Source organism: Balaenoptera ricei, chromosome 20 (genome assembly GCF_028023285.1).
Source record: "Balaenoptera ricei isolate mBalRic1 chromosome 20, mBalRic1.hap2, whole genome shotgun sequence".
NCBI classification, from domain to species: domain Eukaryota; kingdom Metazoa; phylum Chordata; class Mammalia; order Artiodactyla; family Balaenopteridae; genus Balaenoptera; species Balaenoptera ricei.
Window position 1 is genome coordinate 45447305 of NC_082658.1, and position 14096 is coordinate 45461400.

Consider the following 14096-nt stretch of genomic DNA (forward strand, 5'->3'; position numbering starts at 1 on the left):
GAAATAACTTTTCTTCATAATGAGAAATGTAATAAGTGCCCACAATAAAAGTAAATACTTAGACCAGGGCTCCTCCATCTCTGTACTAACATTTTAGACCAGATAACTGTTGTGAGTCTGTCCTGTGCTTTGTAGGATGTTTAGTAGTATCCCTGGCCTCTTCCCACTGGATGCTAGTAGCATTCTACTAGTCATGACCACCTAAAATGTCTCCAGACATTGCCAAATGCCCCTGGGGGGCAAAGTCACCCTCTGTTGAGAATCACTGATTTAGACAAACCAGAAAAGTATAAAAAACAAAGTAAAAACCACCCAGTTTGGGGGCTTCCCTGGTGGCGCAGTGGTTGAGAATCTGCCTGCCAATGCAGGGGACACGGGTTCGAGCCCTGGTCTGGGAAGATCCCACATGCTGCGGAGCAACTAGCCCCGTGAGCCACAACTACTGAGCCTGCGCGTCTGGAGCCTGTGCTCCACAACAAGAGAGGCCGCGACAGTGAGAGGCCCGCGCACCGCGATGAAGAGTGGCTCCCGCTTGCCACAACTAGAGAAAGCCCTCGCACAGAAACGAAGACCCAACACTGCCAAAAATAAATAAATAAATAATTCCCATTTTTAAAAAAAAAAGTCAAAAAAAAACAAAAAAGGAAACCAAAAAAAACCCACCCAGTTTGCAGACTTTCAGTCCATGGAATACAGAGGAGGACTTGGAAGACTAGGGATGGAGCTGAAAGCCACAGACAGATAGCTGGCATGAGCCCTTGGATTTTAAAAAGCATTGAACAGGGATCCATGAGACACAGTAATACTCCATCGTGAGTGTGTCGATCTTACAGAAGGTAGTGGGGACAACCTGCAGTTCAGGTACCTCCTAAATGAGGCGGGACACATCAACACACAAGATTAAAATGTATAAGCCGCCCGTCTTCAAATGAGGTACTACAGCTTTCCTGAGTCAGGCCCATGTGTGCTTTCTGTGTGTGTGGTGATATGTATGCTGCAGGCTATCGGAATAGACAGGTGTAGAAGAGGATTATTACACAAACCTTGTGTGTGCTGAAGTGGCTAAAGAGCCTGCAGTTATTTACAACTTTATTCAGCCTTGTGGAAGCAAATGAAAAGCTTATTCTTATCCTTTACGGATACTTATATCTCAGAATTAAATTTTTTATATTGTACCCTGGAAACCTCTGTTAGACCCATATATGCTTTTTAACTTTGGAAAACTGAAGGAGATACTCTTTGGGATTTTTAGTCAGCCAGGGCCGTATAACTAAAAATGCAAGTTCTCGGGAACACCTTAACTCCATCAAGTTCAATATCAATGAATACTTCAAGGTTATTTGTTGATACTTAGTGGAATCTGGGTCTTGCGGTTAACAGCCAACAGATTGAGGGATTGAGGGTCTGACGAATAAGGTTAGGTGCAGGATATGAAGACAGGATTAAAACAAGAGTTAGCGAAGGGAGAAACATTATCTACTTTATAATTTTTGCCTGGAGCTGTACTCATTTAAGGCAAAATGTTTTATGATAAAAAGTCCACAAATACATTTTTAAAATAAATTTATTTATTTGTTTTTATTTTTGGCTGTGTTGGGTCTTCGTTGCTGGGCACAGGCTTTCTCTTGGGGCGAGCGGGGGCTACTCTTCCTTGCGGTGCGCGGGCTTCTCATTGTCATGGCTTCTCTTGTTGCAGAGCACGGCTCTAGATGCACGGGCTCAGTAGTTGTGGCTCGTGGGCCCTAGAGCACAGGCTCAGTAGTTGTGGCGCACGCGCTTAGTTGCTCCTCGACATGTGGGATCTTCCCAGACCAGGGCTCGAACCCGCGTCCCCTGCATTGGCAGGCGGATTCTTAACCACTGCGCCACCAGGGAAGCCCCACAAATACATTTTTTTAAAAAACCTCTGTTAGAATGTGTGCTCCTTTTAGCGTTATACCTCATTAGTGTTATTCACCTCTTTGACGCCAAAGTGACTTAAATTCCTGATACCTATGGAGGCATTGCTGTTGCACCTGTTCCTGGTTTCCGTTGCCTTTGGAATTGCCGCTTTGCTGTGTCCTGCAGATCGATTACTTCAACAATCAGATCATCGTGGACCTCGTGGAACAGCAACACAAGGGCATCATCGCCATCCTGGATGACGCCTGCATGAATGTCGGCAAAGTCACCGATGAGATGTTCCTGGAAGCACTTAACAGTAAACTGGGCAAACATGGTCATTTTTCCAGCCGAAAGGTAGTGTGTATAATGAGAACTTCCTCTCATTTTGATCATTAAGAGTTTCCTCATTGTTGGACAGAATTCAATGACTTTATATGTTGGGTTGAAAGAATGTCCACTCAAGTGAGAGAGACCATAAACATCCATGAAATGATTTATTGCTGTGGCTAAATTCTGCCTTTCTGGTTTGTAGGATGACGAGATTGATAGAAATCACAGTGTCCAGGAGAGGGAGCTCTAGACTATTCCATTTGCTAGAAATAGGAAAAATGAACATGATGCTTTAGAAAGCATGATGTCATTTATAACCAATAGGTACAGAGTCCTTGTTCATGTGCTAGAATTTTGCTCCTGCATCTGATAATTCTGGCACTGAAAATAGCTTTTGTCCTTGACTTTCTACTGTAATCCTCAGTTATAAAAATCTAGTATGTGTTCTCTGCTGTAGTTCTTCCGACTATGTGACTTTCTTGAAAACAGAGAAATTCTAGCTGAAATCCTAGTGTTACAAGGAAACTCATTCCTTAAATGAATGGTGATCCTTCTTAAGTCCCTATTTTTCACATTCTAAAAATGTTATAAGCAGATCATATCTCCATGATAGTTGGTGGCAGTCGTGGTTATCCGACATTTGTGCTGTGCCTAGCATATAGTATGTTTGCCATAATATTTGTCATAGAAGAGACACGCCGTCATCCCTAGGTGTTCCCTACAAATGTAGGCTTGTCTAGCAACCATAAGCTGAAGGAAAAACAGGCCGCATTCTTCTTCACTTCCAGAAGGAAAGGGGCCAACATTTCTGCTCCTCCATAATTCCATATAAATCTATGACCCACTGCCACTTTTTAGCATGAATAAATCTGTATTCTGACTTTGTTCCTTCTGAAATTATATAATCAGAACAGTAAGATTCCCCAATTAACTGGAGACAGCACAAATCATCAAGAAATATATTACTGGCTGATATTTATTTTAGACTAGTTTATTTCTAAAATATTCTCCTTGGTCTATTACTGAGGACTAACTTGTAGCCTGCTGTAAGTCGGCTTTCAGATGCTACAGTCTGATCTTTGACATTAGGGGTCTAGCTAGGGTTATTCCTTCAGTCATTTCCTATTTATAACACAAATACTTCAGTGCCTCTCATTTTCCGGGTACAGTCCTGGGTGCTGGGGACAGAGCAGCGAGCCAAGTTAGAAGCCCCGTAAATAATTTACAGAGGTGCTTTGAAAGACGGCATGATTACAGGGCAAATGTCCTGTCTCTGAGGGGTTGGGTATAAATGTCCTTTATAATCTCAGTTCAGGTTTTGGAGACTCGCCTGGCATTGGTAGACAATCTGTGTTTGTCCAATTCAGTTGAATTGGTCACAATCATACCAAATAGATCTTATGAAATATTGAATTCCAAACTAAAACAGGCAAGGCTCCACTTTGTTTAAATAAATAACTGTGATTCTCATGTGAGAAATCACTTCATTTTGTTATGTTTCACCTTGGCCATTTATACACTCGAATTTATCAACCAAATATTTTGAAATATAATTTCATATTTACAGTAGAAACTGTACGTACGGTACTTTTAAGCAGCTGCTACTGACTTGATAGGAAATGCTAAATAGTAATTTATCTGTGGAGGTGGAATTTTTTTTTCTTTCCTTTCTTTTTTTTTAATGTGGGAGCCCAGGTTTTCCCAACTCTCAGACCAGGTGGTTCCTTTCTCCCTCAGCATCCTCCCCCAGACAAATCCCGAGATGGAAATTTTTTGTGTGTTCTTTTCTGGGATTTTTGCCTAATGAAGGAAAGAAATGAAATAACCAAGCTGTCAGGATATTTTCATCACTATGAGTCTTTCTGTTAAATAAATGCTATTATTCTGTATGTTAAAGCAGGTATTATCATTGCTACTGGTTATTAACGATTAGCTAGAATTATTGGCAGGCTAAATAAGAAGTTTCTGGCTTGTGCTTATTTAGGGGCTAAATTGTTTCTCGTGCCTTAAAGTTATCATGGAGAGGCAGGCAGATGATCCAATAAACCATAAAATAAGTGTGTAAAATATTATTAACATATAAAGTTGAATGATAAATACATAACTTGTATTATTCTTTTGTAAAGTAAAGAAAAATCTAAAAACTTCTGTGTTTAGATCAGTTAAGACTTTGCAGTATCCAAATGTAAGAATATTCAATTATAATAGTATAGATATCTCTTGGGTCCTTTTCCTTTGGGCATTTTGTAAGTAAAAGGGTTTTGTAAAAGTGGTTAATAAGAGAGAGAGAAGAAAAGAGGAATTAAATATTTTGGAGACCCCGCTGAATGTTAGACACTTTGGTCTCCATAGTTCATTTAACCTCCAGACCAACTCTCTGAAATAAGTGATTACTAAAGGAAACAGAACAAGTAGATGGTAGAGCCAAGACTGGAACCTCAGAAGTCTGACACTAGCTTCCTATAATTATTCATTTGTTGAATTAATAGACTAATTATTCCTTTAATAATCTAGATATCCACATAGAACCCACCAACCTGGTTGGGGTTGTTTGCTGTCTAACACTACAAGTCAAGTGGTGTTTGTATGTAACTGCACTCAATGCTTATGGATTCTTAGACGTCTGCTTTTGAATCTGTAGGATATCAAGTGATCCTTCACAGGGCGGTCAAAGAATCTAGGTGCTACTGTAATAAGGAAATTGCAGAAAGTTATAGAGACCCAGGGCTATATAAAAACTGCCTTCCCATAAAGTACCTCTTCAGTGAGAAACAGCTGCAGAAGGTTGATCTGTGAAGCGATAGACCTGGAGTCCCGGCTTAGCAGAAGACAGGTGAGCCAGGTTGTTCTGTACATAGGAGAGTACAGACATTGCATTCAGTCCCAAGAATCCTTCCCAGAGCTACCACTTACCAGCTGGACCTTGGGCCAGTTACCTAATGTCTTTGAGCCTTAGTTTCCATGTATGTAAAAGAGAGCCCATAATACTTAGTCTAGATGTCAATTGTGAGTATTGAATGAGATGTCCATGCCTAGGAGATAGCAAACCCTCAATATGGTCCTCCTTAAGTGGGACATAGAGGAGAAAGAGACTCTATCAGTCAAGGTAGGCTGGGCTGTGTTAAGATAGCAACCAAGATTTAAGTGTCATAGACAATAGAAGTCTGTTTCCCTCCCAGGGACCCAGACTTCTTCCATCTTCTGGCTCTTCCAGCCCCTGGGGACTATCCTTCTCTGCATCCAACTAGTGGGAGGTGAAAAGAAAGTACAGAGGAGAATCACCCACTTCTTACCAGCTTTGACCTTGAACAGCCTCACCTCACTTGCACTCACCTTCCATCATCCAGAACTTGATCACTCGGCCAAGAAATGAAGTCTGACTATGTAGACTTCTGGTGAAAGTTCTCAGTCTTTACCACATTCGCCAAATTAAATCAAGCCCCACTCACTGTGATTTCCTTCATAATGATATCGTGATTTGTGACATGATTATCCTCTCCTATTAAGTTGGAATATATTTTTAGGAAAGAGAGAGTGTCTGTTTTCAAGATCATCCCCTTCTTGATTTCTTAGCTCTGCGCCTCGGACAAAATCCTGGAGTTTGATCGAGATTTTCGAATTCGACATTATGCAGGTGACGTGGTGTGAGTATCTTACTTTGGTACCCGATGTGATGATTTGCATGCAGCCTCACTTCAGAAAATATAATCGAGGAAAATGGAAATTGTTTTTGTATTCATTTGCATTTTCCAGCCATTTCATATGCCAGTATATTTTAATTTCTTCACTTAAAACATTGGCATAGCTTCATTCATCCCTTGCTTTTCAAACATTTATTGAAGACACACCACGTGACCATACACAGTTCCTGGCATTGTTGGCACTCAGTCAAAATCAGCTGATGGTTAAATAAACCATGGAAGTATGTTAAGAACTGGGATAGAAAGATGGGTAATATGGGCCGTGCCCTGAAGAAGCTAACAGTTTAGTGGAGGATACAGGCAGAATACATGATAAGTTGTTATAATGGAGAACGGAAGGGGTTAAATTGGAGACATGCAAGGCATTATGGGAACACTGAGGAGGAGTAATTAACCCAGAGTGAGGAGTGTGGCCAAGCCTTGTAGGAAGTGATGTCCCAGCTGAGTCCTAGGAGTAAAAGAGGCTTAGTCAGAAGACAGAATTAGGAAGAGAAGAGTAAGAGAGGGCATTCCAAGCAGAAGAGATAGCAGGCCTGCAGGCCCAGAGGTGAAAGTCACCATTGTACATAAAGAACTACTAGTGGTTGGGTAACTATATGAGCAAAAACCGGTTTACCATATGAATTTTCAAGTGTTATTTGAAAAAGTGAAATTCTCACAAGCTACATTTTCTGGTTATAATACAATAAAAGTAGAATTGGGGAAGAAAATGAAACTAAAAAAATATACCTAAACTAAAAAAATACGTTAGTATTTTCGTTTCCTAGGGCTGCTGTAACAAATGACCACAAATTGGTGGCGTAAAACAGTAGAAACTTATTCTTTCACAGTTCTGGAGGCCAGAAGTTAGAAATCTAGGAGTCGGCAGGGCCACACTCTGGAGGCTTTAGAGGAGGATTGTTCCTTGCTCTCTCCAGCGTCTGGTGGCTGCCAGCCTTCCTTGGTTTGCGGCTGCATCACTCCAGTCTCTGCCTCTGTGGTCACACTGCCTCCTTCTCTTCAGGGTGTCTGTGTTAAATCTGCCTCTGTCTTAAAACTACACTTGTGATGGCATTTAAGGCCCACCTGAATAATACGGGATGAATTTCTCTTCCCAAGGTCCTTCATGTAATCACATCTTCTACCATGTAAGGTAACATTCGCAGGTTCCAGGGAATTTGACATGGTTGTCTTTCAAAGGTGGCATTTGTCAGTCTGCTACGCTTACTATGTTTTGCCCACCCAACACTGCTTACTATCTTGTTTTTGTTTGAAGTCCCCTCTTTTCCTTTCTGCTTATTTTTTACATTAGGAATTCTATTCATGTAACCCATTACAGGAAGAAATTAAACAACAACAGAAAGCAAATGATCGTCTCTATAAATGCCAAAAAGACATTTGAGGAAATTTTAATAGCTGTTCCTGATTTGAATTAAAACTCTACAATCATAAAATAATATGGCTCAAAATTATCACACACACACCCCTCTGTCAAACTAGCCGTTAGTGCTGGGATGGCACCATTATCCACTTTTTCTGGTGCTATTTCCAGGTTCCGGAATACTGAAGAGGGAAGATCCAGTATCATGCAGATATCTGCCTCTGAAAATCCAGGCCTCACTTATAGAGAGTACTTTTTATACAGCCCAGATTGGCATAACTGCAGAGCTGGACAGAGGCCTTAGAGAACATGCAAGGCATGAAGAAATTTATGCAGAGTGTGTAAAATTCTTACCCAAGGTCACACAGCAAGCTTACGGAATAGCTGAGACAATAACTAGGTTTTCAGACTCGTGGTCCAGAAAGCTAACCGGCCCCATAGCGGAATATTTGATGCCTCAGACTTCCCCTCCTCTTCTTAAGCTCTTCAACCTTTTTTCAGATTTTTGCTGGGTATCTTCTGTGTGCACAATACTTTATAAAGTATGTTCCCTGCCCACAAAGAGCCTTCCATGTAAGATGCATACATACATATGTGGTTGTGTGCATGTATTTATTAACACACACTCCCATATATATATACACATACACACATTTATATACATACACTGATACCACAAAAGATGGTTGAAAATAATTGCCATATGAGTAATAAATGTGTTGCCAGAATTAAGAATAAGCAAATGATATAATACTTCTAACTGTGTGTGATAAACCCAGGAAGGCAGATGCTGGTCCTTGGGTGCTAGGAATTATTTTTATAGGAAAAAGTGGGAAGGAGGCTAAAAATATTTAGGAAGTAGTAACTAGACCCATTTGACTGGAGTGTATCCTTTGGTGGCATAGAGAAGTAGAAACGCCTAGAAAAGTAGATTGAGATCAAATCACAATGAGTCTTAAAGGCCAAAATAAGGAGTTTGAAGTTTGAATTGTATGGGTCTAATGATAGATTAAGAGTCAGGTGACTTCAAGGGCTCAGTCAGAAGAGACTTGAAGGTATTAGGAAGAAGACCGAGGTTGGAGGAGGCAAGGAAATAATTTTGGACCTGACGGCCTTAAAGTATGCCCACGGGCAGCACAGCCTGAAGGAACGTCCTTGCAGAATTAAACATGTAAGGCTGGAACATCGGTGGGGGGTCAGGGTTAGGTGCGATTGTCAAGGAAGACAATACAGTCAGGCAAGAAAGGAGAGCTGTAAGGAGCAGCTGCCTCTATAGGGTTACTACTTACCCAGCCTCCTCTCAGCCTGTTTTAATCATGCAGAACCCTCCCTTCCTGTTATCCCCCCTCATCCCCTAGTTTTCTCCCTCTAGAGCCATGCCAGTCACTGCAGCAGAGCAACCCCCATTCCTACCTTTGTCACCAGCTGCAATCTTAGCTAGACCTTCAGGACATTACTCACGTCCCTTCCTCCAAACCATGAACACTGACCTTTTCATTTCCTCTTGAGAACGCCGCGCATGTGCCTGCTCCCGCCCTTTCATTTAATCTGTTTCCCTGTGTGATCTGCCTTCCTCTGTCTCTTCTGCTTATCCAAATCTTACCGTCCTTTGCAGCTCTTCTTGGATTCTTTTCTCCCACCCTGAACACAGTGAGCGAGCCTTAGGCAAGTCATTTGACCTCCCTACGGATAAGACTGTTAGATCCTGTACGTTGCCGTTTTGCTTTTATCTTAGGAATGCTGGATGATAAATACAGCTGTCTTTTTAAAAGTCATCGTCTTGAGGTAAGCAACAAACCAGTAGAGAATGATGGTCTTAATCATAATGATGACACTGATGTTGGCTCTCCTTTTGAGGAATAGAAACAACACCCCCTCTGTACAGTAGGTGAATTTGTTATTCTTTAGCCCACAACCGGGTGGACGATATCAGCTTTATAGATGATTGGTTGCATAATTTAACTGTGGAAAGGCTTGTAGACTTCTAGAAAAGCTTAAAAGTGGCTCTCGCGTGGTGAATAATGTGTTTTCTTTTTTTTTTTTTTTTTCTCAACTAGCTATTCTATCGTCGGTTTTATTGACAAAAACAAAGACACTTTATTTCAAGATTTCAAGCGCCTCATGTATAACAGGTAGGATTGAAATTTTATTATTTGTCTTTATGTTAAGCTCTTTGACATGTATATTACATAATATATATGCACATGATTATTTTATGTCACAATTTTAAGAGTTTCTGGTAATTTTTCTAGTTCTGCTTGATCATACTTAGTGAGTGAAATAATATATTACTTTATGATGATAAAATCTGTAAACTTAGGGCAGGAACCCTGTTATTAATATGATGTTCCTTGATTTCCCTTGGGTTGCCTCAGTTTCTCCGTTCATTGCTGCCATCCTCTGGCACCCCCGCCAGTGTACTCAGCAGTCCCCCGGCCAGGCCAGTGGCCATGGGAGAGTGTCAAATAGCCTCTGGCCCAGCCGAAAGCTTTACATACTCAGATTCCCACTGTAGTGTCTTTGTAGTGTGTCCAGCTAAGGGACCACCCTAATATCAGAGTGGCTATGGTGTCAGTGGTGATAGATCCTGAGTGGTCAGAATCTTCTCACAATCCAAGAAAATGTGAAAAATCTGTGGAGAAATGAAACCAGGCAGAGGATAGCAAGTTCACACCCAGTACGGATACCTTGGAAAGAAGGCCTACGAAGAAGAGAAGCTTCCTAGCCAGCTGCTTCTTTTGGATTAAAGTGTTGTCGCTCATGTATTAAGTCTACTCAGCCCGTTGGTCAGTAGGTCAGACAAGGTGTATGGAGCACCTCTGAGCTACACATTCTTCTGTGCTCTTGGGGTGCAAAGCCCCTGCCCTCCTGAGGTCTTTTATTCTAGTGGAGATGACAGTTAATAAAATAACGAACTTTCAGGTGGTAACAAGTGCTGTGAAGAAAAGTAAAGTAGGTGAGAGATTGAAGGGTACAGACCAGGAAGGGCCGGGGAGGCATTACAGGTAGGGTGGTCGGAAAAGGCTTCTTAAAAGAGGGGTCATTTGAGCTGAGACCTGAGTGAAGTGAGAGCGTGAACCATGAACAGGGCGGGGAAGAGAGGGGGAGAGCATTCAGGCAGAGAGAAGGGCTAGTTCACCAAGGCACTAAGGTGGGAACGAGCTTGGGTGTGTTGAGGACGGCAGGAAGGCCAGTGTGGCTGAAATCAGTGAGGGGAGGGGAGAGCGATTGGGAATGACTGCAGAGAGGTCCGCAGGGCCCAGCTCACGAAGAGTCCATGAGCCAAGCATGATGGGAAGCCGTTGGAATGGATGATGTGAGGTGATCTCTAATTTAAAGAAATCATCGGAGCCGCTGTGTAAAACCCAGACTGTAAAGGGCAAGAGTAGACATGCAGAGACCAGGTAGGAGGCTCGTTGAGTGATCCAGGCTGAGGCGTGGATGGGGGTTACAGAGATGATGAAAAGTGGTCTGAGTGGGTGATGTTTTGAAAGTAGAGCCAGCAAGGTTTGCTGATGGATAGGATGTGTGATATGAGAGAAACAGAAATCAAAGACGATGCCTGAGCAATGGGGAAGGGATGCTCGATTGTGGGAAAGACAAGAGAAGGCGTTCATTTTGGGGGGAAATCAAGAGTTTCGTTTCGGATGTGTTTTGTCGGAGGTGCGTTTTGGGCATCCAGTTGAAAATGCCAAATAGGCGATTGTTTGTGTGCATCTAGAGCTCAGAGTAAAGGCAGGACTAGAGACGTAAATTCATGGTCACCAGTCTGTTGATATTATTTAAAGCCATAGTCCTGGGTGAGTTTGTCTAGGGTGAGCAGAGATAAAAAATAAAAGAGAGAAGGGGTTGAAAGATGAATCCCTGAGATACTCCACCGTTTCGAGTCAAGCAACGAAAGAGGAACTAGCAAAGGAAACTGAGAGCATGCCTGTGAATTAAGAAAGCCAGGAATCTGGTGTCAGGGAGGCCAGGTCAAGTAAAAAAGATAAACTGTGTCAAACACTGTCAAGAGCAGAGTCCTATGAGGACCAAGATTCACCATTGGATTTGCAAACATGAAGTTCATTGGGACCCTGACAACACTGGCTTCAGTAGAGTCGTGAAGACAGATGTCCGACAGAAGCGGTCACGAGAGAATGCAGAAAATGAGAATGTGGAGAAAGTGTGTTTCAACAGTTCTTTCAAGAGGTCTTGGTATAAAATGTTTCATCTGGATGGATGAAGCCTCCCAGAGCAGAGATGGACCCATCATCCATGACTAGAAAGTCACAGAGACGTGGGAATGTGAGAGGGGACCCATGTAAGAGCTGATTTGGGGAGAAGAGAGTTTCAGAAAGAAGTTTCAGTGCTCGGTTTATCAGGTAAGGTGCACCCATTTTGAGAGAGAAATCAAAGAGTCTGGCATTGCTCTGTGTGTAGAAAATGTCAAAAAGTCAAATCGGAAAAACGGCCTCAGTCGGCCAGTGACAAAGTCGGGGTGTGTTGCCTGGGGAAGGCAGCCAGGCTGTGTACCGGGAGGCTGCACAGGGTGACATTCGTTACCTTCTTGAATTATCACAGCCCAGAGGTTCAGCTCACAGAGAACAGCTGCACCTTCTAGTGGTGGAGTCACGTAACCCCCAGCTCGCAGGACCGATGCAGAAACAGACCAGCGAGCAGATTTATTTCCAGCGGGCAATCTAACGGTCTCATGGTATGGAACACTTGCATGGGGATAACGGCTCTTCTTCCCCATTGGAAAACCTGCCTGGGAAGTCAAATAGAACTCTGTTAATTGCCCATGAAAAATATCACCTATAGAATGCTTAGTTGCTTGGTAAGCCTGGAATCAGAACAGAGGAACTTAGATAAATCCAACAATTAAGGGCATCAGTCTGAGATGAATCCATTTCACAACAGGGATGGTCTTGCCAAAGGTATAAAAACATTAAAAGTCTGATCATTGCAACTTGTTGTATATATCTCCGTAATAGGAAAGGCCTTGCCAGTGGGATGGAAAGTCTTGAAATGATTTTGGTTAAAACCATCCTCCTAGATGGTGTTTAGATGGGCTGCCTTTGCCTTTTCGATGCTTCCATGGCTAAATGACCTTTCCAAATTCAATCCTTTCTTTCTTTATATCTGTTTAAAGAGTAATCCCTGGACCTCTAGTTCTGTAGAGTATCCATGCATGTGTGCAGGCACATGCATGTGTGTGTATATAAAAGGAAGGAGGCAAGGAGCAAGCAGGTGGCATGCGAGGTGCACAGATCGCCCTTTACCACTCTCGTTAGCCAGCTAAGTTCCGCCTTATCTGTTACACGTACTGGGTTTCTGGATAAATAAGCTTCCCTTTTAAGGGAAAGTTTCTTCTAAATAAGTTTGAAAACTATGTTGACTTACTGGCCTGAAAGTTCTTTTTCTTTAAAACAATTGTATGTGTCTGTTTTGATTCATTATGCATCAGTTCTACCGTTTATAACGTAATAATAATAAACATCTTATTTCCTTCATTCCCAACATTCCCCCCTCTCTTCATTTACAAGGTAGTGTCTGAAACAAGACCAAAAGGGAGTAAGGTGGCACTGAGGGTAGAAACTGTGTAGACAAAACGAGTGATTTTCTGTTTTTGATGTGCATCAGGATTTTCAAAGTGCACATGCTCTAGTTTCTGGAAATTCTATTCCAGAGGTGTTAGGAAGGCATCCAGGCATTGTGGGCACTAAAGGTTGAGAACCATTGCCTCAAGTTCTCTCTCTGCTAAAGATTGAAATGGAAAAGTTAAGGAAAAGCAATATACATTTATGTGGTCATTTTTATTGGTACGTGTATCATTGGAAAATTGTGGAATAGGATTAGAAGGTAGTAAAACTGGGTCCATGAACCACAGATCATGCATTATTTTATAGCCACTTTTGATGGTAGTTGGCACAGCTTGCTGGCAATGGAGAGGGTTAGGACTGTTTTTCTTTTTCTGCCTTCATTCACAGACCCAGTCAGTCTTCACCTCACCGTTTATCTTCTTCACTCTTGTCATCCATTCTGGCAGTTTGCTGCTATTATTTAGAGCCTTTTTGTACAGAATTTTACTAGGTGTTCGGGGAACCAACTCAATTTTCTCAGTTTTATATCAGGAAAAGAAAAGTGGGCAAAATGATGGCAGCAGTAAACACAATTAGAAGAAAAAAAAATCCATGTTAGGTCTTTTCTATTCTCAATCCCCAATTTAAAAAAAAAATTCTGACGAGAGAAAAGTTTCCAGGATGCAAGCAACATTTCAAGTTCCAGTTACTTTAAAATCAAAAGCACCCAATGTTGTGTTCGTTTCAGGTGTACAGCAAAGTGAATCAGTTACACATGTACATATATCCACTCATTTTTAGATTCTTTTCCCATATAGGTCATTACAGAGTATTGAGTAGAGTTCCCTGTGCTATACAGTAGCTCATTATTAGTTATTTTATATATAGTAGTGTGTATATGTCAGTCCCAACACAACATTGTAAATCAGCTATACTCCAATAAAAATTTTTAAAAAATCAAAAGCACCCAAAATGAAACAGGAAGAAAAGCAGAGCTGAGACCACCATACATGTTTATAAAAATGTCTCCACTGAGCCAAATAAAGAATACAGTATATCATTTTTAGCCTGAAAACTGGCCTTAAGTACACTTTAAGAATCGGATTGCAACCGTCTTAGTGTCACATCAATAAAATACTGTAACCGCCGGTGCTACCTATAATGTGTTCATAATTCAGCTGCAGTAAAGGGATTTACTAGATGACAATGTAAAAGTGGTTATTTTCTATTCCTATCTGTATTTTTTGAAAGACCTGG

At 41.6% G+C, this 14096-nt stretch overlaps 1 protein-coding gene across 2 annotated transcripts in view; it reads left to right on the forward strand.

Moving 5' to 3' along the window:
• MYO1D (myosin ID) overlaps positions 1-14096 on the forward strand; it is a 350569-nt gene that overhangs the window by 121625 nt on the left and 214848 nt on the right. For both annotated transcript variants that reach the window (XM_059907002.1, XM_059907003.1), the window contains exons 11-13: positions 2068-2238; positions 5788-5858; positions 9333-9407. In XM_059907002.1, coding sequence (XP_059762985.1) covers positions 2068-2238; positions 5788-5858; positions 9333-9407 — 317 coding nt within the window. The remainder of the gene's footprint in view (positions 1-2067; positions 2239-5787; positions 5859-9332; positions 9408-14096) is intronic.